This window comes from Balearica regulorum, chromosome 16 (genome assembly GCF_011004875.1).
Source record: "Balearica regulorum gibbericeps isolate bBalReg1 chromosome 16, bBalReg1.pri, whole genome shotgun sequence".
In the NCBI taxonomy this organism is placed as follows: Eukaryota; Metazoa; Chordata; class Aves; order Gruiformes; family Gruidae; genus Balearica; species Balearica regulorum.
This window is the reverse complement of record NC_046199.1, coordinates 14700873-14726726: the sequence shown is the minus strand read 5'-3', so window position 1 is coordinate 14726726 and position 25854 is coordinate 14700873. Positions and strand designations below refer to the sequence as shown.

Genomic DNA, 25854 nt, shown 5'->3' with positions numbered 1-25854 from the left:
AGCAGTTTGAAGTTTTCCCTCAAGGCCTGGGGTATAAGCAGTGAGAACAGCTATGCATGAGGCAAAATTTGGGGAGTACACACAGATATCTCATGTCTTTAACGTTCCAATCTCCTCGTCGCCAGGTTTTGGTGGAGGGAGGACCTAAACCAAGTATTATTTCATTTTTTATGCCCTGGGTTGCAACAATCGCCATGGCTCTGCTCCCCTACCTAAGACAAGTGGACTTCACTATTTAGGAGATGGAGGATATAAATGTCTCATTTTAGTACATTTTAATAAGCTGCCACTGCTCAGATGTAATGTAGCAATAGTCAGGATGTAAATCCACTGCAAGACCGTGGCGGACGTTAGAGCAATGTGTCTTGCACTGCACAGACATGATCACTAACCGTATCTCTGGAAATGAAGCAGGAACCAACAGCTGAGAGGCAGCAACTTCTCATATGTTATTGCAAAATATATTGCAAAATTTCAGATCGCATAGGTCTTCCAATACTGAGCAGAGAAATCCCCTTACACCTTTGAAAGTAAGACCTAACATGTTGCTGCCTTTTGTGCAAGCACAGCCTCTTCACATTTTTGCAAAGACCTTAGCATCAGTTTGAGCTCGCAATCAGATACATGAGGCTCCAGCCCACTATTTTTAGCACTTAATGGCAAAGCTAATAGTGCCATTAATCCACTTTGGTATATAACATTCAATTTCCACTTCAAATTGCATCTCAGTGCAAATGGTAGCTTGATTCCTGCTGCCAGACACATTCAGAAATTCACAATGAAACACATTTAATAACTTCTCAGCTGAAAGGTGGAGAAATGTCTAGTGGTTTTTTGAAAGTGAATGGCAGCAAGGGATGGAGCATTCTGGAGTCAATATTCACAGGACTAACGCAGTGTATTGCTGAGACTGACCAGAGGGAGAAACAGGACTGGAACGTACGTGGCAAAGCACGCCTATGAATTGGGTTACAGGTGGGTGCCTAAAACACGAGTGCCCCTCCAGCAGCAGGTAACCCAGAGCCAAGCCCAGAAGGGTGCTGTTCCTCCAGGGTGAGCTCTCCTCCATGAATAGGAGCTCAGCCACGGATCCTGTCCTCACCCTGGGAGGATACAACCTCCACCTGCCACGTCACAAGGTGGTACCCAAGGACAGAGCTGGCAGGGAGGGACATCTGTCCAGCCTGGCAACGAGGGGCTCCTACTCAGTTGGAAAGGCATTTCCAAGAGCAGCAGTAGTCACTTTGTCCTGAAATCATTATCCTGAGTGCACCCCATCAGCTCGAGAAAGCTGGCAAGAAGCAACTGGGGCTCACTGCACAAAACAAAGATAGCTGCTCTGGGCATAAATCTGTAACTGCCACACTTGATCAGAGGGAATAGAATTTTGCTGCCATGGGATTAGAGGCATCGGAGAGAGAGCTTAAAACAAACTAGCTGCTTTAAAATACATCACTGAATTTAGGGAGAGACTTTGAGAGACCAATTAAGATCTTTAAAATGTTAACTGGACAACTTGGTGGGCAAGTCTCCAGCTATTTTTTTAGATTAAGGCTACTGTGCTGGATATTGTTCTTGTAAAGGTATCACCTGGAGTTTGAATTTGAGAGGGACCTTGACAGTCTGGAGAGGTGGGCCCATGCAAACCTTATAAAGTCCAACAGGGCTAAGTGCAGGGTTCTGCACATGGGACGGGGCAATCCCAACCACAACCATAGGTTGGGCAGAGAACGGGTTGAGAGCAGCCCTGAGGAGAAGGACCTGGGGGTGTTGGCAGACAAGAAGCTCCACATGACCCAGCAATGTGTGCTGGCAGCCCAGAAAGCCACCTGTGTCCTGGGCTGCATCCCCAGCAGCGTGACCAGCAGGTCGAGGGAGGGGATTCTGCCCCTCTGCTCTGGTGAGACCCCCCTGCAGTGCTGCGTCCAGCTCGGGGGTCCCCAGGACAAGAAGGACGTGGAGCTGTTGGGGCGAGTCCAGAGGAGGCCACGAAGATGCTCAGAGGGCTGGAGCACCTCTGCTATGGAGACGGGCTGAGAGAGTTGGGGTGGTTCAGCCTGGAGAAGAGAAGGCTCCGGGGAGACCTTAGAGCCCCTTCTGGTACCCAAAGGGGCTCCAGGAAAGCTGGAGAGGGACTGGTTGCAGAGGACTGTTTTACACGGAGTGACAGGACAAGGGGAACAGCCTTAGGCTGAAGGAAGGGAGATTTAGATTAGGGTCTGGGTCAGACCAACTCATCCCAGAGCTCTGTGTTCACATGAACTACCCACAAAGCTTGCTAGAAGAATCTTTGTCAAAATATGTCTGGTATCAGAGCAGTCCCACGTACCCAGCATTTAGTCTTAGGAATAAAAGACTTTTCTGAGATTTACAGGATGATGAGAAAGTTCAAGAGCAGTTAGGTCAGAAGGAGTTAGGTTGTTGGAGATGTTACCAAGGAAACCAGACCAATATTGTGTCCATTCTCATGAACTGGACAGTAGTATTTAAAAAAAGAAAAACTATTTAACTGAGACAATTGAACTTGAAGAACTCTGTCCTTGAAACCAGTGCTGCCAGAGATGGTTTGGAAGTTGAATACAGCTACAAATTAATTTCTGTGTAACTGATTTAACAACCAGCTGAGTCTCTGGCCCACCTGGGATGACCCTTCTCTGCCAGTACAACACAGCACGCTTCTGGAGACAGGGAGAAGGCGAGAAGGAGAAGAAGAAGAAGAATTAAAAAAACTACAACAACTTGCAAGAGCTGGTTAAGCGTTTAGGCTGACGGAGATCCTCCAGCAGAGCTGGAGAGCCACGAGAGAGAGAACACAGCGTGGAAACTCACACCTGCACTTTGCTTCGCTCCAGAGCAAGGAATTTAGGAACCAAAATAAACAAACAAAACCTAAACCATTTATGGGCAAGGAATGAAACCCCTAGGAGCTTGTCTCTGATGAAACCGATGTCATCTCATGGGGGTATTATTAGCACCCACATCCCACCTGTGGTTGAGGACAACGACCTGAGGGTGAGCTGTAGCACAAGGTCCAAAGCACCAGTGGGCCCAGGACATCCTCAGGGCAGGTGTCTGGACTCAGCTCAGGGCTCAGCCCGCTCATTCGAGCCAGGCAGGAGGAGCTCCGGCTCCGGGCAGGAGAGGAGGGCAGGCCAGGGCATCCTGCCCGCCCCGAGCCCTACACCCCCGGCTGCCCGCCCCTGCTCACTCCCACGGGCAGGACCCTGCTGCCGAGAACAGGCACCAACTTTTGCTGGATGAAAATCCCGTTTTTCAGACGAATTTTAAGGGAAATCCCTCCTATTCGCTGTCTGCAGAGGGCGCCAGACCGTCTCAGATCCGCGGGCGGAGGCAGCGGTGGGGATGCTGTACCTGCTGTCACTCAGAAAGGTGCCTGCTCTCTAATGGCCAATGCTCTGCACGGAGGCTCGAGTAGGAGTTGTTTTTTCTTTCTATGCGTATATAAATCCCTTAGTTCTCTTTTCCTATCTTGCCACTGAAATACACTTTGCTGAGCTGCGACATCCTGGCAGCAAACCTGCGCTGGTCCCAGCAGACGATGGCAGATGAGAAAACTCCCTGCTTTTAACCATCCGGAGAGCCAGAACCAGCAGCGTGCTGCGGCTGCTTTTTGCCTTCAGAAAAAACCATTTGATGCCTGTGAGATTCGTAGCTCGCTTTCTCATAAAGGAGAAGAGCAGCCTGTGACTGACACAAAACTCACTGTAAAAGCAGATTTTGTTTCTACTTGTAAAAGTGACTAAAGAAAAGTCCTGCCTGATTCCATCCCATGTGCACAGCAACAACTTAGAAGGACTTCTTTTTCTTTTGCTTTTTTCCCCTCTCCTTTTCTTCTTTTTTTTTTTTTTTTTTGTTTTTTAAACCTGTGCTCTGTCAGGTCTGTAATCACTTGTGAACTCAACTCCTTTGCTGTCAATGAATACCACACACTTTGCATTTTCATTTCAGCCTGTGCTGCTTAATGTCACTGAAGACTTCAATGACTCAGTTCTGAACAACAGAAGCGGCGATGGATTTTGTGAGCAGGTCTTCATAAAAGCCGAAGTCTTCTTGACTTTGGGGATCATCAGCCTCCTGGAAAACATCCTTGTCATCCTTGCAGTGCTGAAGAATGGAAACCTTCATTCTCCCATGTATTTCTTCCTTTGTAGCTTGGCTGTGGCAGATATGTTAGTGAGCATGTCAAACGCCTTGGAGACTATCATGATCGCAATCCTGAGCAACGGCTACCTGATCATTGATGACCACTTTATTCAGCATATGGACAATGTCTTTGACTCAATGATTTGTATTTCTTTGGTAGCCTCAATTTGCAACCTCTTGGTTATAGCCATTGACAGGTACATAACTATTTTCTATGCTCTCCGTTACCACAGCATCATGACTGTGAAGAAAGCTTTAACCCTGATTGTGGTCATTTGGATTGCCTGTATCATCTGCGGCATCATATTCATTGCCTACTCAGAAAGCAAAACTGTCATTGTCTGTCTCATCACCATGTTCTTTACCATGCTCTTTCTCATGGCCTCCCTTTATGTTCACATGTTCTTGTTTGCACGCCTGCATGTTAAGCGGATCGCAGCCCTCCCCGTGGATGGGGTGCCCTACCAGCGTACCTGCATGAAGGGAGCTGTCACCATCACTATATTACTCGGTGTCTTCATTGTTTGCTGGGCACCTTTCTTCCTTCACCTCATTCTCATCATTTCTTGCCCAATGAATCCATACTGCGTCTGCTACACTTCACACTTCAATACCTATCTGGTCTTGATAATGTGCAACTCAATAATTGATCCACTCATTTATGCTTTCCGGAGTCTGGAGATGAGAAAGACTTTCAAAGAGATAGTGTGTTGCTGTTACGGCATGAGTGTGGGACAGTGCATGCTGTAAGCATCTGGCTTTGTCTTGACAATAGAGAGGATATGCACAATAAATGTATGAAAATATATAACGTATCTAGATACATAGCAGCTCCACTTTAAAAAGCAGTGCTTGAAGGAATGGACAGGAAAGAAAAAAATAACCTTCTACCTGATGCCTTGAGTCATGCTTTTCAAAGTCAAAACCAGACTCAACTAAATTATTTGAAATTATTTAGATAGTGATAACAGAAGGAAATTCAGAGTGGCTTACAAAACAGCTTAAGAAACTTATTGGAAAGAGGAATCCTGGAAGGGAATACTACCTTACAGAGACTGAAATAATATTCTCTCTGCCACTCATTTGTACCTGTTGCTTTATCTCTGTGCCACTATCAACAAGTCGGTATTTTCTAAAAGATTCCATTAGCAGCCTCTATTGAAAGCTATTCACTGGCAAGACAAAAAAACCACCAACAGGTAACAGCATTGCTCTACGCTTCCTGCCATGCCTCCACCTTTCATTAAAAAGAACAGACTGACATTTATGCTGCTTGCTATAAAGCAACTCGAGTAAAATCTTTGAAGGGGGAAGTAAACATTCCTCCTGTACAGAAATACTCTTGTGGTAGAAATCAGTTAAGTGAAAAGGAACAGCTACTGTATCAGTGAGAGTGTGACTTACACAGCTGCCGGATAGAAGTGACTCATATGAGGAAGGCATTTACACCACTTATTGTGATATAGGAGTATTATATCCTCAAATGTTTTATTTATTTTTTTAAACTGGAATGCACTGATCAATGTAGTATTTGGTATGTTAATAAAATAAGTCAGAAATCTCCTTTTGAAAAATCATCACCAATGAGACCCATCCCTAGAAAATTTTGACGACTACACAGACCTGAACATAAGGAATAGCTAAAATGCAAAATAGTTTGAATTTAGCTTTGTGTAAAAGCTGTATGTGGTCTTTAGAGATATCCGTTTGGCTAAGTTAGGTACCTGGAAGAAATAAGATGTGTATGGCAGATATGAGTCCTATGTATTGAGAAATATATGCCACAGGTCTCTTCTTACTTAAAGAGCTTTACACTGAGCTCGGTGGATGGACACTCCTGGAAGCAGGAAAGCAACAAGCTGTTTGCAATCATTTCAAACTCTGTGTGCAAGCTGGTGGCATGGAAAGCACGCGACTTCAGCTACAATAATTTAGTCTTTGCCTCTGCTTTTTATAGGAATAAACCATGTAAGTGACCTTCAACCAGCATATTGCAACTGAGCAAAGGCTGACGCAATTTGTGTCTAATCCAGCATACGGGCAGTAGCACAGACAGTGCCAGGCTAAGAAAACTCCGAGCCGTTCTAAAGCCTACCGAGCACTGTTCTGGTCTCTCACCTGGGGGGGGGCAGGAAGCTGAAACCCTCATTTGATTTAAAACCTCTGCCCCTATTTGAGTGGGGTTGTTAGGTGGTGGTGGTGGTTGTTTCTGGGGCTCCCCTCTGTCAGTTTAGGGACAGTTATCCAGACCAGAGCTTCTCAATCTACTCTGCCTCCAGTTCCACATTCACACCAGTCCCAGTACAACCCGGGCTGATGGTGTCTCACTGTTACTGGCCCCAGGACCGAGCCCTGGCTGTCCATGGGGAAGATGTGTCCCACAGTCTGCAAATACTGGCCTGTGTTTGACCATGGTTTATTCTCAGCATCCTACTACCTGTGTAGGGAGCAACCTAACCTCCTAGTCCTATGGAGTATGTGATTTCCACGGGGCCAAGAACCATCTCTCCCCATCGGCCCAAACCAACCTCATGGTCCCTATTTCCCTTGCCCTCTGATCACACCCTAAATTCCCTAATCGAGTTCTCATTTCTCCCATAATCCCACCCTCCAGGCTTCCACCTTCCCAGCACTCCCACTATTCCAACTCTTACCTAATCTCATAACCTTTAATTTGATAAAAACTAAACTAGAAACCCACCAAGGTCACTGTGGAACACGTGGCAGAACAGGAACAGATGAAAATTCGCCCACGTTTCAGGTAGAGACTGGAGGAAATCCCAACAGCTGGCAAGTAAACTAAACGTGAATACTTTCAGCCTTAGCTGTGTCTCACAAATCACAGTTTGGCAGTACTAAGGTCTGTTCTGTTAGCTCAGCTTGTCTTACTTCTGCAACGCCAGATTAAGATGAACTGAAACCAGCATAGGAAACCACACAAATGGCCTTTTGTGGTGTGGAAAGTCTGTGCCTACTTGTTGTAAAAAAAAAAAAACCTACCTGTTGTCAGTGTTATGTACCTTTATACTCTGGAGCATGGCTTGCCATGATATTCTGCCTCAGGTTATTGTGTATTTAGCTTTTATTGCACCTGTTCTACTTATTTCTCTTTTAAAAAGTGATTTTAGATGAGACTGATTCATACTGTGCTTTGCCTTTAACCAAAACATACATCTGTTGAATAAAACAATCTGAAGCCATCACCTAGAATAGTGTTTGCTTCTATCAGAGCACCATGCCATGTCAAACCACAGTCCACTGGTTCACAAAACTAGAAATAGAGTCTAACACTGGGCAAACACCTCCTAATTCTGCACGCCGTCCACAGAGCTACACAAAAATGAGCAAACAAGCCAGACTTCTCCATCCCACATGCAAATAGGATGGAAAGAGAATCCATAAAATCCCTCAAAGATCTCTCTCACTTTCTGGCACCAGCCAGTGAAGGTGCGGCTCCTCCCCACAGGTTATCCATGGAGATGGACGGTGGGTTTGTCCAGCCCCAGTTCCAGATTCCCAACTCTAACGCATACTTTGGAAATCCACGGTGCAGTCTTCTGCGTGGAGCCAGGACGGTACCCACCACAAACCTGTCCGTGATGGGAAGGAAAAGGAAGTCTCCGTGGGACTGAATCCCACAACAGGAGATAGTGAATGAATCCTCATAGCTACAAGGAAGGGAAGTGAAGAACAGGATTGCTCTCGGGAAATACCACGGCAATCAGTGCCTGCGGGACAGATCTTAACGCTTTGCTGAGAAGGGAGTCCTGGAACTGGTGTTCACCCAGCCTCAGGACTCATCCAAGAGACACGCAAGGACTGGAACATCGGCAGAAGCCCCCCCCAAACCAGCACCATTTTGCAGCAGCACACCCTATAGATGCGTACATACAGCAGAACAGAGACACCGCAGCAACACATGCTAGTAACATACGCTAGTAACCGGAGCGGCCTGTCTATCTGCTGAGAGTCTGCCCCATTTACAGTTGTGGTGAAACGTGGACACTGTCAGAGTTGTTACTGTTAAGCTAATGTATAATCTGTTCATGAGAAGAAATGTTTCTTCCTTGGTAAGAGCGCTGGGCCGAACAAGATATACGCAGTTTCCCCCTAGATAGTACGAGAAATGACAGACTGAGATAATATCCTTTTCATCTAAAGGTGCCATTTATATGGATTTATTGATTCAGTTTTCTGCAAGAAAATCAGGCAGTTCACGAGCACCGTAGGATTACTATTTGCTCAAAGACTTGTTAGAAAACCCTCATATATTCAGACAAATATTTGAATTCGCAGGACCATGAGTTATCCCGCTAAGTCAACTCAGCATATTCTACAAATTACAGCCAGATTTGTTTCTTTCATATGAAATTCAGCACTATGCACACAATTTTCCCATTAATAAGTGTCTAAATATTTTATAATTGAAAGCATTTGTCCTAATGGATAAATAAAAAAGTCCAGGCACAGAATTCTGCAGTCAACCAAGGCCATCAGTACAAATACCTTGATTACCTTTTCACTGAAATACGACGCATAAATTTGTTGAAGCCTAGTTTGGGACCAGGGTTAGCCATTTGGTTGCTATGCTAAACCATTAAGATGATTTTGAAGCTCACCCACAAGGGAACACTGCTTCACAACACACACTGGAAACCCTTTTACTGGGCAGCGCAGCCCAATCCCAGTTCCACATGTCCGAGACAGATGGAGTGAAGCCAGGTAACGCGGGCACTGAGACACCCAGCACCGGTACAGCAGATGCAACGGTTCCAGAACAGCTTGTTCCCTCCTGCCTCCACCATCCAAGAGCAGAGGCAAGCTGCACTCAGACCAGTTGATACAAGATGACCGTAGGCATGGAAATTTGGACGGCATTCAGTGGGGTGCAGGGCAGGAGGGCTCACACAGCTGGGTTAGGAACCCGGAGGTCAGCTCCGGGTGTCGCTACCGAGTGGCAGCAGGGCTCTCTGGTGTTCCTGGGGACAGGCGCGGATCTGTTTATCACAACTACGACACAACGCCCGCCTTCAGTGGGCTTTCAGGTGGAAGGCAGAGGAAAGAAACAACTGTCAAAGATCACTCCAAAGACTAATAAAAACTCCCGTCCATATATACCTCCAAAGAACATTCAGATGGTGCTGTTCTGCTCAGTTTTGAAGGTTAAAACTTAAAGGTTAAACTATAGCCTTGGTTTTTAAGTGGTTCAATTAATAACATACATTAAGTGGACAGAGGCATCGGGGAAGGAAGATAGAGCAGACTCTTCAGGCCAGAGCGGTGGGTGACGCCCATTTGCACAGGTCAGCGCAGCATCACAGCCGCACGTTCCCTTGTGTTCTTCCCTAGGCTGCCGCGTAATGGGGTCACAGCTCAAGTCAGGCTTTACACTGATGAATGAAAATAAGCTCCATCAGATTCGTTCAAAAGAGAACAAAACAGCATTTTTGATGCTTTCAATCTGCTTGGAAAAAGCTTTTTTTTTTTCCTTTATTCTTCTGGTTTAGAATTAATTTTTCCAGAAATAACAAGCATAGGAAAGCTCACTCCAAATCCACTTTTCATAACCATCCATCACCTCAACATCATTACAGTCATTATATATTTCATAAGCAATTGAAATTGTGGCACAGGACTATGCTCATTCACCACTCTCGTAACACACACCTGTCAGAGCCAGCCTAAAATCACCGGGGAAGGCACCAACGCAGGACCCCGCGCCTGGCACCGGTGCGGATTTGAGCAAGAGCCAATTTCCATCACTCACTGATTCAGCGCTGTGCAAAGTAGCCCTAAACCCGCCTGATATGGGGAGGCTGGTACATCACAGGCGATTTAGAAACATCTCTGAAACAGAAGCCATAAGAACCAGGACGCAGTAAGGTCGGTGTCTGTGCAAGGCTGTATCGGTCGTTGGGGCAGAAGGCCAGAAGTACGTACTTTATCAGGAAGGCTTGAGCCAGGACTTTTAAGAGTTCAGATAAATTTGTATAATGTTCACATTATTCTGAAAAGACTAATGACAAAAGTAGATCTACTCATTTTTCCTACCCATTTAAATGACCGCGCACAAGAAGAGAACGTACCTCCTTCTGAGATGGCGATAGAAATCTGTTTATTAATCTGCTGTTTTGCTGGTATGAGTGGTCATAGTGCCACGGCTAAGTATCTGCCCCAAGCAGTTATGAATTTCCAAGGGGTTTTTGTCTTGTTTTACACTCCCCATTTCTTTGTTTATGAAAAAAACACACAGCTTTTGTTTGAGGCTATTCCTCTCCTGTGATTACAAACAGAGAAGGCACTGATGAAGTGAGATTTACTTAGAAAATCCATAAATCCATGATTCTACTGCTCAGACCGTCTCCATTAATAATAGTCAGTATTCACCTTTGAGCCTAACTGAGGCAACTTTGGTTTGTTCTATATCTATTTCTGATTCAAATGAACATTCTAGAAAAAGATTAAAATACCCGAAGCAGCCCTCCTTCACTGTAACGGGTATAATAACCAGCCCAACACTTTCCACACATTACTGATATAACCACTACGATTGTAACAACGCACACCGGGGGTAAGCTGCAACTCAACTCCAAAGCCAGAGACCAAACATGATGGACTTGAAGCCACTCTGTGTTAACACATGAATACTATAACCAGGTATTAATTGACATAACAATGAATATGGTTTAAATTAACAAGGTGAAGGCTTGTTTGGTTTTTTTTTAAATAAACACCCATACACTGAATCAGAAACTCTTCCAGCTATTCAAATTCATTAACTTAACTTCAATTAACATTTAAGCACAAGCAAACCCACAGACGTCCTGAGAAGTGAACGCTTCTTTAGACTTACACATTCGCAGAGGTACACGAAACCGTAGGCAAGGCAGAACCACCGCAGAGCACCTGCTACTACACATACTCCCCCTTTGCTCCCCCAACACAGCCCCACTTCACACAAGCGGTTGGTAGCAATCGCAGTGCCTCTCCTCCTACAAAAGCTGAAACACCCCCCCCGAAGGAGCCATTATCCTGGGCGAGCTGCTAATCAAAGCGGTGAAAAGGTGCAGCTGGGAGATTCAGGCTAAACAGTTATTTCCTGTGATGAGAAAAGGCAGCGAGGGCCTATTAGCACTCATTTCATTAGGGGTTCGCATTACACCTGAACGGAGTTTTGCACGAGCGTTGGTGCGTGTGACTGAAAGCTGCTCGAGTGCGCGCTGAGAAACGCACCCGAGTGTGATTTGGAATAAGTGCATTAAGAAACAGAGTGCTTCCTCTGCCATTAGCATACAGCTGGGAGGGTCATCTCAGGACTTCTTCAGCTCTAAGTGCATTTAACTCTTTTTCTTTTTCTGTAATACCTGATTGCATGGTGGTGAGTTTTCCCGAGGGCTCTTGGTGCCAGCAAGGAAGTTCCTCTTCAGCAGTCACCAACAGGGACTGCTAAAACTTAGCACGCTAAATGTTTCTACCTAATTGCTAGTTTTGTCAAGGTAAGAAGTCACACAAAATTCTATATTCAGGAAAAAATAGAGAAGGAGCATGATTTTTTTTAAATAACTTGTTTGGGGAACTAGGGAGTCTTTTTGTCTCTGCCTCAGTGAACGACGGTGAATTTCTATCCAACCTTGTAGACCTTGACCTGCCCAAATTTGAAATGAAATAGTGAAAAATTTACAAAGTTGCATTTTTACAAAATGTATATATGATGGAAAGGGTCAGGCAGAGGCACCTCTATCCCTTCCAGTTATGCCATCACCTCTGAGACCACGGAGATAATCTGGTTCCGAGATTGCCCAAGCCCTGGGAGACCTGGAGCTACAGCACTGCCGGCGGGCAGGAGTCCCCACGTGCAACGAGCTGATTCCACGAGTCATTGCAATCCAGGTGTTCACCACCACCAGGATCAACACCGCTAAGAAAACACGAGGCAAAAAAGTAGAGGCAGGAGAAAGCTGGGTGGGAAATCAAACCCTGAACAGCTGCGCAAAACAGCTACGGGAGGCACGTAGTGACGGTCGAGACACGGGAGAGGGCGAGATCTGAGGACGGATGTCTTTGGTGCCTATCAGCAGGTAAGAGCCATTAACTGTGAAATCAAGAGTCTGTACCTAATTAGTACAGACTTCATCTGTGTCATTGTTAGCGTCTTACTTCACAAAGCCTACATGCTGCTCCTGTCTTCAGCCTTTAAGAACAAAGCACCTCTTCACGAAACACTTCTCTTTCAAAGCGAGACTGGACTTATTCTGCGTTTTGGCAGAACTCCAGACCAATCCTCGTAGCCTTTTCTTGGCTGCCTCTTCACTGCAGTCAGTTACGTGATACCTGGGAAAAGATTTGCCTTCAGTCATCTTAAAATTGTACAGCTTGTACTTGGAAATGTGCTTCAAATCAAGGACTCGTAATTTAAAGTTCTTAAGTGGAAAATGGACAGTAAATAAAGATAATTTCTTGTTTTCAGATTTCTCTGCATGAAAGCAATTTAGGTAGACTTGGGAATTCAAAACTTCTGGTAAAACAAATCAGGAGGCAGGACGAAACACGAGACATGCAGTAAACATGCAGCAATGCAATTAATGGATTTGCATATGCAATTTGATGTACAAAAATTAACCCAAACACTGTACTACTCTGATACTGTCATAATAAAGTGTACTGCGTTATATTTTTGTGTTTATGTAATAGACCATCTATTTACTCAGAAAGGCACGTTATATAACACCAAGGTTGTCCTATAACATACAAAGATGCTCCTAAACTTAAAAGAAAGTGGTGTTGCGTAGACTCTGTTACTCTGTTTCCAGGTTTGCAGCAGGTATGACGTGGGGGCCTTGGTGACTACACAGCATTTCACTTCCTTCTGAGTCAAGAATGTGTAATCAGTAGCTGTGATCACGTACTGCACAAAAGCTATCGCAGGCACCATCAACCACCTTCACATCCCGCGTCTGAGAAACCAGCTATCGCAGCTCCAGTACAATTCCAGTAATGAAAAGCATTTGCATAGAGTTATGAAAGTCTAATGCTTAAAGAAGCTTTAAAAGGGTATTAATCATCCGGTTTGTCTACGAGATCATGGGCAAAGTAAATCAACATATGATTTAATTTATGGTGATGAGCCACGTAAACTGCATCAGGTTGGGGGGGTGCAAAAAGGAAAATTTGGGTAGGGCTGGCACAAGCTTTTGAATGTCCAAACAGATTGGGTATATGTTAATAGATTAATTTAGGGGAGAGGAAGGAGGTGTTTGGGTTGGTTTTATTTTGATACACGAGCGAAAACTGTTTAGCCTAGGAAAAGATCGGGGGTTTAAGCAAAAGGTACTCCCTGACCAGGTTGGTCCTGGCATTTTTCGTTCAGGAGTCGGAGCAGCCCACGTAGATAGTCCTGGGACAGAGGCCGGAGGTCTTCCCATTTTAAGCAGATATCCATGAGCCCAGCCTGCTGCTTCTGAACGGTGGGTCTGTCTCAGTGGCAAAATCATGAAAGCGGGTGCTACTTAAAAGCCCGAAACAAGGGAGAATACCAGCTCCTGCACTATGCAAAGACCCGAACGTCCAGTTCCAGGGGAGGGCAACAGCACGGGGGGGCAGCGTGTCCATCAGTGGACACCAAAGCACTCTTAAATCAGATTTTTTTCAGCAGAATCAACTAAATTTCTCTAAAATCAACTTTCGTGTCTCAAGTTTGTTTAAGCTTCTGGGGACACCACGCTGCTCCCTGTGGCACCTATCACAGCAGGCAGCCACAAGCAAAATCTGACTAGAAGATGGTCTCTTGGTGATTTGATTGCTGCTCTGTGCCTCCTTGCCAGCCGTGCCAGAGCGTTTCAACCTTGGTTACTGGAATGCCAGCTGAACAGACGAATCGTTCACCCCATTTCCTAAGGACTGTTTGATGCTACTTCCCTGTTCAATGCCATGCGCAGCAGATGGGAACTTCACAGGATGAGGTCTATGCAAAGAAAATCAATAAACCATGTAATACAGCTGGCGCAAACCTGCCATTTCGATAAATAAACCTACGACCGTGTGGCTAGAGTTCTTACGCTGGTGTGCAAAGTATGTGTGTGCACAGGAGTAACTCTGAGAAACTTCATATAGACCAATATACTTTGAAGAGTACAGAAGTAAACATTTAAACTCAACTTGGGTAAATGCAATTAGTCAATAAGACACCATATTGGATTATTTATGAAATCAAGGAAGTTGCCATTGATTAAAATAAGACTAGAGGAAGCAGAAAGAAGTGCACGGAGAATGTTACGTTTGGAAGCCTGTGTGTATTTGTCTACAAAGTGACAGTTGCGTATTTCAATAGCAAAAAGCTTTTACTAATGAGCAATTGTTCTTTTCTGCAAACCGCATCTAGACCAGAAAGACTGGGCTCTTTTCTTTCGACTAAGCAAGCTAAGTTGAAACTGAAATCATGTACAAGCATGTACAACTGAGAGCATACGCGTACATTCTTTATAAAATTAATTCACCAAGTGGAAAAATATGATGTTCCCAGAGTTTTAATTCATCATTTTCATCTCTCATCTCATATAATATTAATTTAAACTGGTTTAGGTTTATACCACCTCTGATTATTTATTGTGTAGCATCACTAGGAGCTGACATGTCACTATGACTTCACATTGTAAAGATTTTTTCTCTTGTATTAAAATGCCTTCTTTGCTGGCTGACAAAAACTATGCCGGATGCACTTAGCAGGCTTATATATTTCCAAAGGCAATCATATAAATGAGAGCAGGGCACACTTGCCTCCCCAGTTCTGCTAGCGAGAAGGCTTTGGATTATTTTATCCAGGAACAACAGCTTCCAGCTGGCTTGATGGGAATTAGTCCTTACCTCTGCTGCCTCCCATGGGGACAGAAAGGCAAAACCTCCAAGGGATATGTGCAAACGTTGCCCTGTAGCTTGGCCTCTATATTTAGATAGTCTTAATTTGCATTAGCTAAAAACATAATGTACTTGTACGGATTAAATGACAGTTAAGCCAATAATATTCTTTAAAACTTAAAGCCTACAAAATACAGACATTTAAGGCAACCGAGACCAAATAACAATGTTACTTAGAGTGAAATATCCACAATCTAAATTCCGTATGATAACACAATACAGTGAAAATCAATGCGTTCTCTGTTAATGAGACAGGGTAATCAAAATGGAACTAATTACTTCTCAGATATGCTGGATTTTAAATATCATTTTTTGACCTAAGTGCAGCTCCTTACCAGAATCTAAGAGCATTGAAATTACTGACAGTCCGAATATACGAGAAATATTCAAAACCAGCTCAATTATTCTCTGCAAAGCGATATGTGAAGAGGTATTGAATACTGCACCCGACACTTTGGGTTTGCTTTGCTTAAGCAGAAGTAGAGCACAGGGCTTTGTTTTTCCCTTGTTGCTGGCTTCCAGACCAGAATGCTACTTAATTGGTACCGTGGGCAGAAGCATCTTCCACGTACTTCCCTGCTGTTGCCCCCTCCTAAATGAACAGGATTTCTTATTCAGCCACCAAAACACGCTGCTTGTAAGTTTTCATCTTTGGAGGTTCTGTAAAGCTTAGGGAAGAGATCAGAAAAGATGTAGGGGACCATTTCTTAATTAATGTCAAATATGAAGCTAGCAAAGTTGGCAGGGAGGATATTTAGTTCTGGGAACAGTATTTTCCAGATTGTAACAGCCAGGAGACAGCTCAGGGAACAGAATTTTCTGGGATAGCTGGAGCTATGTGACAGGCTTATGTTTTATTTTCTTAAATGCTGTCCCTTTGGTAGTTCTCCTTGATTAAAAATTATTCTGATATACTGAAGTAATACTTTACTTCTAATGTGACAGTTACTCCCAATTTGGTGTATAATTACTAATCAGAAAAGGCAAATAGCTTCCTAGGCATAAGCACAAATATTGCTATTTAGAAAATTAATTCGCTGATACACTACCCACTTGCTTGCTTTATTAGACGCTGGTAAGAGCAGAACACGTAACACAAGGTTGTAACATTACTTTTCCTAAAGAGATAAGTACATTAAGACAGCTCTGCAAACGGTGAGTAAAAGCTTTCCGTGATCAAAACCACCACATCAAAGAACTTTGAGCAATCAGATTTTTCTGAATAAAGGAAAAGATGGAATTAACTAAGAACACAGTTCCCACATTGATATAGCAATGAATACAAGATCATTAAGCCATCTACATAATGAGTGAGCATGTGTTAAAAGCAAAAAGTAATTTCTGTAGAGGAGGAAAAGTCTAGAAACAAGCCATATCTTAATGAGAAATTGTCATTGCAAAATACGTATTTGTTTGAAAAATATTGGTTAGCATGATCATGTTAATGTCATAATAAATTCATTTTCAAAAATCTTTTTGTTTACGTTGTGAATGCAACAGCACCTTGCCCATTGTGCCAGCACCGATGTAATCAGACCCACACTGGCTGTACATTCGTGGGCTCTGAAATGTGTACTTTCACATCCCACAATTAGTAGCTCACAGTAAAAAATAACAGTTTGTTAAGAACTTTCCCATCATCATGACTTATATAATTTGTATATTTACATATATATATCTCTGCACTTATACACGTAATGTACAAACCATATATTCATTTCCCTTGTGAAGGTACACTTTAAATCAGTCACTGACAATTCTTAGAAAATCTGGAATTAACTGGGTTTTGCAGTCACGTTTGCTCTTTGCAGGTATGAAAGTGTTACTTGTTTGTGTTCTTTATTAAGAATTTAAGCACCCTCTGTTCTGCTGCCTGTCTTACATCTAGCTAGTTTGAATTAAAATGTGAAAAACAAATGAGATCCACAGATTTACAATGGTCATTTTAAGACAAACTGGCACAAAGTAATCCACAATTTATTTAGATAAACGCTACCTACTTCTTGTGGGAAGCTTAAATCTCAATGGTTCTCTTCTGGACCCTCTGTCAACTCAATCCAACTGCTGTTTCAATTTTTATCATCTTATTTTGTGGAACTACAAAATACAACTGTTCTAATGGAGAAATTAGAAAACAAAAGCAATTCTTTTTTTTTTATTATTTTTCTCCCTTTTAGTTCCTCTGTGTATTTAAAGACATGCTGGGGCCAAATTTCTTCAGAGAGCTGGGACCATTGAGTTCTGGAAGCGTGTAGGATCCTGACCGTAAGCCCCACAAAATGTGACCTGCTGAGCATTCCCGGCACAAACCCAGCCAAAGTTTGATTGACTCAGCAGGTCAGCGTTTCCAAAGAGCTCAACATCCTATTTGGGAATAACAAAAAAACGTGACAAGCCTTTCGAGCAGCTTGGCGGAGCGCAGACTGCGGCTCAAGCTCAGCGAGGTGACTTGTGCAAGCCAGAGAAGGATGAGCTGCCTTTCGGTACGCGCTATGCCCGCACAGGGTTTGCACATCTTTTTTCCCCGGAGTGTCCCAAATCAGGCCATTCACAGATGGCCACGGCGAGCAGGTTGGTGCTGCGAGCAGCGTGCTGTGCCGCAGCACGGGCAGGATCGAGGTGCTCAGCAAAAGCGCTCTCTTGCAGGAGTGCCTGAGTTCGAACAGATCTAATCAGCGGTTCAGACAGGGCTGCCTTCTCCACCTGCCCCGAAGTGTTTACAGACGAAAACAATGTGCTAGTGTTTCCCTGACATTCATGCTAATAAACTGTGGAAGGAAATCAGCATTAGGAAGCAAAACAACATATAATTGCCATAGACAAGTACTGCAAAGCAGCCAATTTGTCTGTGATTCAAATGAAAAATTACTATTACTCTGCCTTCATTTGCTATCCTCCGTATCAGAACCTGTTATTAATCATATTCCCAGTCCAGACTCCAGGAATAATACAGTTTAATACCCGGCAGGAAGTGGGTATGTTGATATAATAACCAAAGCGTATATATTTTGGTTGAACAATTCCTTTCTTTCAAGGGAGGAAGGTTAGGGAGCCATCGTGAATCTGACTTTGACAAAAAACTCGGTTTTAAACAAAGTTAGACACCACCATGGCAAGAGTCACTCAAGTGGAAAAAGATGATCATTGGGTGCAACAGTGTACATTAAATGACAATTAGAGAAGTTTCTTACTAAAAAAAAAACAAAAAAAAAAAACCCCAAAAAACAAACTCGAGACAAATTACAATCAATTACCTCTTACTGTCAAGCACATGAAAATTAAGGCTTTTTTGACACCATACTGTGAGATACTGGCAGGAGTTTTTTCTATTCCGTAAATGCAAATGCTTCGAGCCCTGACTTGTTACACTGGCCAGCTTCAGACCTCCAAATAACCTTCAATAACAGTAACAAAAATGCTTGAGAATGTCACCTAATCCCAATAGGGTGAACTATCAATTGTGGGGAAAATACTAATGATCAAAAATCCTGTCCAGAAAAATTATCATGGTCGGTGCTCCTGTACCTCGCTGTCAGGGGCCTCCGTCCCTTTGGCAAAAATCTTGTTCAACAATGTTCAACATTTCTGAAAACTCAATCTGTGGCTGCTCCTTTGCCTGCATTTGGGATGGACCCGCACTGCTACAGAGCGAGGCAGGCAGCTGCCGGCCATCTCACTGCCTGCACGGACCAGCACAGCACGTGAAGAAAAGAAACTCTACCTACAAACAAGTTAGGGTCCAGCGGTGACACGGACTTGCCTCGTTTAACCACCCGCAATTGTCAAACTTTGAGAGAGCAAAAGACAGGAGCAAGAGTTTAGAGGAGACACATACACGTAGGGTGCCGTGATCCAAACCTGGTGACACTACGGTATCAGGGGTCCTGCCACTCACTTTGCTGAGCCTGATTTTTCAAAGGACATCAGTTCCCATCTAAGCATCTGAACTACTTCTGGAAGCCTCACTGGGAGAAGGGCCCTCCCAGAAGCACGGGCCGGTGGGAGTGGGACCAGCCAGAAGACACACCAGCAGCACCGGTGGCCCGTTTCCCTATCAACTCTTCTGAATTTGGTTGATGAAATGCAAGTATCTACAACTGCTTTCTCAGAATAAAACTAAACTGCCTGCAGTTGATTGCCAAGTATGTTGAAGGAAGTGTCCATGGAGAACGAATGAGAGCAAAGGCATTTGCAATGCGCCAGCATTTCTTGTACTCATCAGTGCAGTGCTCTTCTCATGCAGCCTTTATTCTCTTGGTTAACAGCAATTGTACCTTTCCTGTACTTTTTTCAGGAAGCAAAGATTTGTGCGTTGGTTGTCTCCTGGCTGCTCTCGTTTATAACATGCTGCCATAATTCCAGATTCGTGCTTCTAATTCTACTGTTCCTGTTAGAAAAGGTGTTACTTTTTGACAATAGATGATCATCTTCTCCCTGGGGTGCCCCTGCAAAGCAAAAAAACAGATGCCGTGAGGCTCGCAGTGTTGTTTCTGAACAACAGGAAGAGGTCATCCAAGCTCACTTCAATTTACTCAGACTGCACCAACCTGATACCGCCGTCATCTCAGAGGTGCTGTCAGTCAAAGGTTTGCCATAATGCACTCGAAAGGGAATTTTTTATCCAGATAGTTAAAGGAAGAAAGCCTGGAAAGATATTGCCATTTCTGTAGACTTTGTACGCTGTTTCCCAAGTGATATGACACTTTTCAAAATAAACAGTGCAGCAGGACCTTGTGATTACTGCTACCAACCAGTAATGTCTGAGGACAGTGTAGAATGGGGGACCAGCAGAACGGTCAAATGGGTGTGCAGGATCTGCCCTTCAGAACACTGGTCTTTTAAAAGAGGACAGCCTGTGACATAGACAGTGAATATTCATGCTGAATTTTTTTCTGAGACCTGTTTTACTCCATATCTTGTTCCACCTGCCATTGCAGAACAATGGCAAGAGCTACAATGGGTTCAGGGGGTCGGAGGGGGAGGGGGGGGTTTGTGGGTTTTGTAGTTTTGGTTGGTTGGATAGTTTCAACACTCCTAATGGCATAATTTGGTATACTGATCAGTTAAAGATCAGCCCGATCTGATCATCATTTTTCCATAAGGGTTCCAGATAGCTCGCTCACAGAGGAGCTGCAGGAGAGTTCCTGTTGCAGTAACTAGAGCAAGTGGAGGGGCACAAAGCAACGGGCCTCTCCAGCCCCTTCAGAAAGTGAAGAATTAACCATTTTACTGCCCCTTCCCAAGGCTTTTGATTGTCTTTGACATCGTGAGCCCCTGACAGCTGTGGTTCCAACAGGTTATGTCCTATTTGGAAAGTTCCCAGTCTGCTGTTGATGGTGCAGCTCATGGCAGCAGGATGGTGCATACCATGATGCAGCTCACGTCACAGACCAGCAGTTCCATATCAGGACTGGATACACTCATAATATACATAGGGACAGTTGCTGGCCAGAGATCATGAGCGAGCGTGAAAAGCACATACATGCTCTTGTAGTAGACTTCTTAATGCATCCCTTTGTTCTCACTCTGTTTCCTTCTCAACCAGGAGACAAATTCATGTTTTATGATGACATTTCTACGCTACAGCGATAAGGACATAATTACAGAGGAGAACAGTCAGGACAGGCCAAAAAATTCAAAGAACCATGAAGAACTGGTGCCCTTCTTTTCTAGGAGCTAGGAAGCAAAATCCTGGAGTGCATGTTTGATTTTAACACCTCTATTATCAGTGGCAAAGATCTTTCTCCCAGCAGTTTCAGCAATAGGAGGTAATTGGAGGACATAATATAGCACAGTGTTTTCAAGGAAAACTTGTTTTCAGATACCTGCTGAGCACCATAAATACACTCATTCTGGTCATGTTGATGCAGTCAGTCAAGCACAGACCTCCAACAGGGACTGCTCACTGACAGGTGCTGAGGATGCTTTTATCATCTCTGAATATAACTCACTAGCAAACATTTCTGGTTTGCTACAGTCCCAGAAAAACTTGGTTTGGAGTGTCCACCTGGTGCCAGATTACACAGTTCATTACCAGCACGTAGGAAACAGAAACAAGCAAAAGAGAAATCATTTGTGTAGAATGTTTTTCATTGTGGTGAAAACATGATTCTTCATGGCAGCTTCAAGTCAAGCACTACTTCAATAATCATGGAAAAACTAAAGATGGGTAAATATTTGCAGCCATTTAGTTCTGTTGCACAGCACAATTAATTGACCTCCACAAGAAAATCAGGTCGGTACTCACAGGCCAGGTGCAAGTCAACGTATTGAAGACATTCCTGCCTGACCAACTCTGGATGACCTTCTCCATACTGTGCCAGAGCTCAGTTTTGGTGGAGCTTTGGAATGTGTCTGCACCTATGTCGCAGGCTGCATCTAGGCAGCATGTGCATTTAAAACGTTAGCCACCAAAACTGAGGAATTTCTGTTGTTTTGCTCAGGCTTTTTACTCGCTAATCTACAATCTTCGAGCACAGCTTTCTGATGTCTTTCAGAATCACAAACGCGTTCTAAGAAAACTCCCCTTTTCTGTTTTGTAGCATCTAAAAAGAAAGAATTTTTCATGTAAAAGTTAAGTGCTAGGCCTTCCCGATGCCTTTTAGATGAATGGAAACATGCCAGACAATAACACTTGTTGTCTGCAGATGACGTAGATGTTATGGCAGACTGCAATCTAAGCCACTTGCGGTAACCATTTAATGCTTTAATTTTTTCCATTATATGTAATTTGGGACTCCTGGGCAGGGAAGTAGGGAGTGCATGGACAACCAACATAGCTAAAAGCTTTGCAATTAGCCCAGTACGTAGTTCAGTGCAATTAACATGAGAATGAGTTTGGATTTATACTTTTTTAAGGCTGTTCCTGAAACAGCATGCAGTACTTCACTTTTAAAATAATTTAAGCATTACAGTAGTCTCAAAATTCCCATTGCAATGGGGAAACTCTCAAGTAAGGTTCCTTCCACTACAATCAGTGCAATTCTCCTTGCCCTGATACTTCCACAGCAAATGTGGGGAGAAGAATGTGGACCTTTGATTTTCTGTCTGTTTGAAACCAAGGTCAAGTTATGAGGCCCTTCCTCCCTCTGAAAGCCTCAGGGAATTGGGAAGTTTTACCAAAGAAGTGAATTAATAAAACGGAGACTCGTTGATCCTCTGACCCACTGTGTCACGCGCAGAGATAAAAGTCTTCAGAAGAAAAGAGGTTAATACCTGCCAAGGTGGAATATATGTGCACATCTTCTGGGCATTCCTACCTGAGGTTTCCTTCAGGATGGCTCTGCATGCAGGATGCTGGCCATTGCTGGCAAGAGAGCAAAGCTGCTTGCACAACGTGGGGGAAAATTAGGTCCCTAAACAGGACTGTAGATTCTTCTACAGGAGCCCTGCAGTTTCTAAGCTCACATAGAAATGATCAGACCATCCTTTTTCTCTTACTGAGGCTAACCAGTACTGCTAAGAGCAACAACAGTTATCAGCAAAGCCTCTAAAAGCAATGCTAGATACTGTTTATAAATATTTTGCCTTATTAAGGGGGGGGGGGGGGAATCAAAGTTTCATTAAATGTCGTGGCCCAGTTAGAAAAACGAAGCAATACACAAGGAAACAACGCTCACACTGCCCGCTGCAACAGCTCATAACAGAACGTGCTGTGTCCTGATTCTGAGCACGACATGGGATCCCTGAGAGTTTGTATAAACTGCCATTTTGCCAACTTGTCACAGAATCTGTTATTCTTTTTGCAATACAATTGATCATTTAGCTGCAGCTGATGCTCTGCTTTTATGTGCTGTCCCTTGGCTGCCGCAGCCTTCTCTTTTCCCCACAGAGCATCCTTAATTAAATTACTCTGTGTTGCATCCAGACTGCAAAGGGACGGGGAGCTAGAGCTAGCGCACAGCTTGCATTCAAGCAAGGAGGAAGCCAGAAACAAAGACTGGCTTGTCTGGAGAACGGTGCAAGCCCCATGCTGTAGGCATGGGTCCTCCTGTGGGAGAGGGCAGCCTACAACCACGGCGTACCTGGCTGTTAACTAACCTGGGAGCAGGACTAGGTTCAAGATACCCAGCCAAAACCATAAACTTCTTTGCTTATCTGAAGCATATTTTTTTTTCATATACAGGCAGTGCAGTATTTAATCCATTTCTTGGTTTATTTAACATGTTATTGTTGCTGGTAGTTAACACTTAAGCTAGCAGTTCACCGAGAATGGAGAAGCTAATTGCTAAAGACATTTCTCTTCCTTTTTTCCTACTGCATGCACAAAGGTCAGACATGGAGTGTGCAAGGGAAAGCCAGTGTAGTTGTGTCACTTCTCTGTAGTATGTTGCTAGTGGGTACTCAGACATCACAGCCGGAAAGAGGAGAGCTCTGGCAAAGCTCAGAAGCAATCAGCAATGTTTGAAGCATTTTGTTGGTGTTACAAAGAAGAGTAGCACCAACCCAGTACAACAACAGCAACACGTAAAGCCACTGTCCTTTAAATCCACAGTACTATCACAGGTAGACCACCCAGCATCATCTCTGGTAACCTGTCTCCAGTTAATAGCACATGAAGCTCTATATGGCCCAAACAGCAGTTATGTACAAGAGCTGTCCTTCACCCATAACCGCATCTGCAAAGCTTTAGCTCAACAAGTACAATCACAGTACTTACAGCCTAACTAGAAGATGCGCAACACGGGGAGGTGATTGGGTGCAGTCCAAGCAAGTGACCAAGTGAGATTTAATGCTCAGCCACAATTCCCGTCATTCCTAATTTGCTCACTTGACTGCTGCACTTCCTTTTTTAATTATTACTTAGTAAACAAAGTGTTAACGAGCTTTATAAATGGATCTGGAAATGAAGAGCTGAGTCACCACTTCAGCTAAGACAAACACATGAAGTGTTGGATTGGAGAGTCTCCTGGCACTCAACTTGTTCGTCGTTCCCTACCAACCGCATAGAACCCTTATTCCTATGATGGGGAGAGGTTAAGAACTCGCAGGAGTGTGTGACAAGGTGTCAGCCTCCCTGCTTCTGTGGCAAGAGCCCACCAGAGAGCTCTAGTTCACTCTGAAAGAACTTGTGCAATCTTTCCCACTATTTAGGAAACGGCTCGCAAATGTGTCAGATGCCTCCTTTCTGGAGAGACAGGACTTATCAGCCAGGGGAACATCAGTCTCGGGAAATGACACACATAATGGAAAATAAAAATTCATGGAAAAGAATTTTTCCAGACTTGGTAAGGAACTGCTGGAAAAAGGCAGCTAATCAGGGTGACTGTTAGCACAAGCAAGTGCAAGTCTGTTAGTTCAACCCTTTTATTGGGCTTCTGGATGCAAAGCTGAACTGATTTGCATTGATTTGCATTAACTTAAACTTCTTGAGTAATTCCCAAATTCACTCAGGAAGTTCAGTCCTGTGACTTAAAATATCCTGTCCCATTCTCTTCCTCCTCCCAGTTTCCAAGAACCCTGCCCTCGTGAAGAATAGCACCGTATTGGTTGAACTTTAGTGGGAGGCTTCTCGGAGTGGACAGCTATGCAGATTTAAAAGGTTTCTGAATTCAATCAATCAGAATGAAGGACATAAATGGAGATAAATGAGAATGAACTCATCATCTTAATCAAAATAATAATTTAGCCACATTACAATTCAGACAGACATAACACCCAATATGGGAAGCAGTATACAATTAGACCTACTTTCAAGTAATGACGTTTCTAAAAATCAAGTTAACACAATTGCTTAGTCACTAACGTATGTAAATTTAATGGTTCTATTCTCATTAATGAATTCTGGTAGGAAATTATAAAAAGTGTTAAAATTAATGATATACAAGGTAAAATATATAGCATTGACTCCACTTTTACCAGAATAAATCAGAGCAGACATACAGATTTGAGATCAGTCAAGTCTGGCATGTGCCAGGAGCAGAGCTTTAGGATTCTTGCCTAACCTAGGAAAATGAACGGGCTTGGGCCCTCATTCGCACTGAGTGGAGTCTGGACCGCCTGTTAACGGTTTAAGATTCCTCCTGAATCCTGAATATCCTCAGAGTTTCACATCAAACACCCATTGGTGGTTTTCAGGGAAGATGGGGTTAGATCTACAGAATAGGATGTTTACAAAGGGTGTTATAAAAAGCAGTAGAAGAAATCCTGCATAGTTTTAAACAGCAGGGAAGAACAGGAGAGAAATAAATTCATCACACCTAAGATGAATTTATCACACACGTAAAATAAACTTCACAATCTGATCATCACATAAGAATCATCACAATGGGAAAAAAGACCTCAAAAATAATTAAGCCAATGTGCATATCAGATTCTGAATCAAGCAATTTTGCTGGACTAAGCCTAGAATTGAAATGATCTTGTCTGTGTATAACTAAAGGTTACTGCTCTCACAATTCAAATGGAAAAATGTATAAATGTATTCATCAAAAACATATCTATTAGCTTCACAATTCACAGAACTCTGTGAATCCAAAGAAGTTTCTTAGGAATAGGTAATACTGAAGGCTTACCCAGAAACTAGATAGCTGCCAATTTTCAGAAACAATTACTCAATTTGCTAGCAAACATTTCTTCCCTCAGTGCTTTGAAAGGAGAGGCTTTGTTGTACCCACACACTAATGTCTATGTTTGCAGCTCTATATACTTAGGGATTTATAATTTCCTGGTAACTTGTCTTGATATAATTTTAGAGATTCTATTAAATATTTTATATAGCATCCCATTGTAAGTCAATCTCCAACATAATGTACTATTACTCCATATGCATCTTTTTCT

General features: G+C 43.4%; 2 protein-coding genes across 7 annotated transcripts in view; one reads left to right on the top strand and one right to left on the bottom strand.

The window, feature by feature from the left end:
• The window catches only part of LOC104639300 (disheveled-associated activator of morphogenesis 2), a 107349-nt gene that overhangs the window by 64425 nt on the left and 17070 nt on the right, over positions 1–25854 (bottom strand). For 2 of the 6 annotated variants that reach the window (XR_012837981.1, XM_075768315.1), the window contains exon 3: positions 19350–19520. The exons of 2 other annotated variants lie outside the window; for them this stretch is intronic. The gene's annotated coding sequence lies outside the window, so the exon portion shown is untranslated. Of the gene's footprint in view, positions 1–12321; positions 12496–19349; positions 19521–25854 lie in introns of all 6 variants that reach the window. 2 more of the 6 variants (XR_012837982.1, XM_075768318.1) reach the window with 1 other exon arrangement.
• Positions 3937–4914, top strand: MC3R (melanocortin 3 receptor). The gene has a single exon (XM_010307341.2). It carries the CDS (start codon positions 3937–3939, stop codon positions 4912–4914), a length of 978 nt encoding a protein of 325 aa, XP_010305643.1.

Coding starts and splice junctions, on each gene's coding strand:
- MC3R (XM_010307341.2), top strand. CDS start 3,937: ATGAATACCACACACTTTGCATTTTCATTTCAGCCTGTGCTGCTTAAT.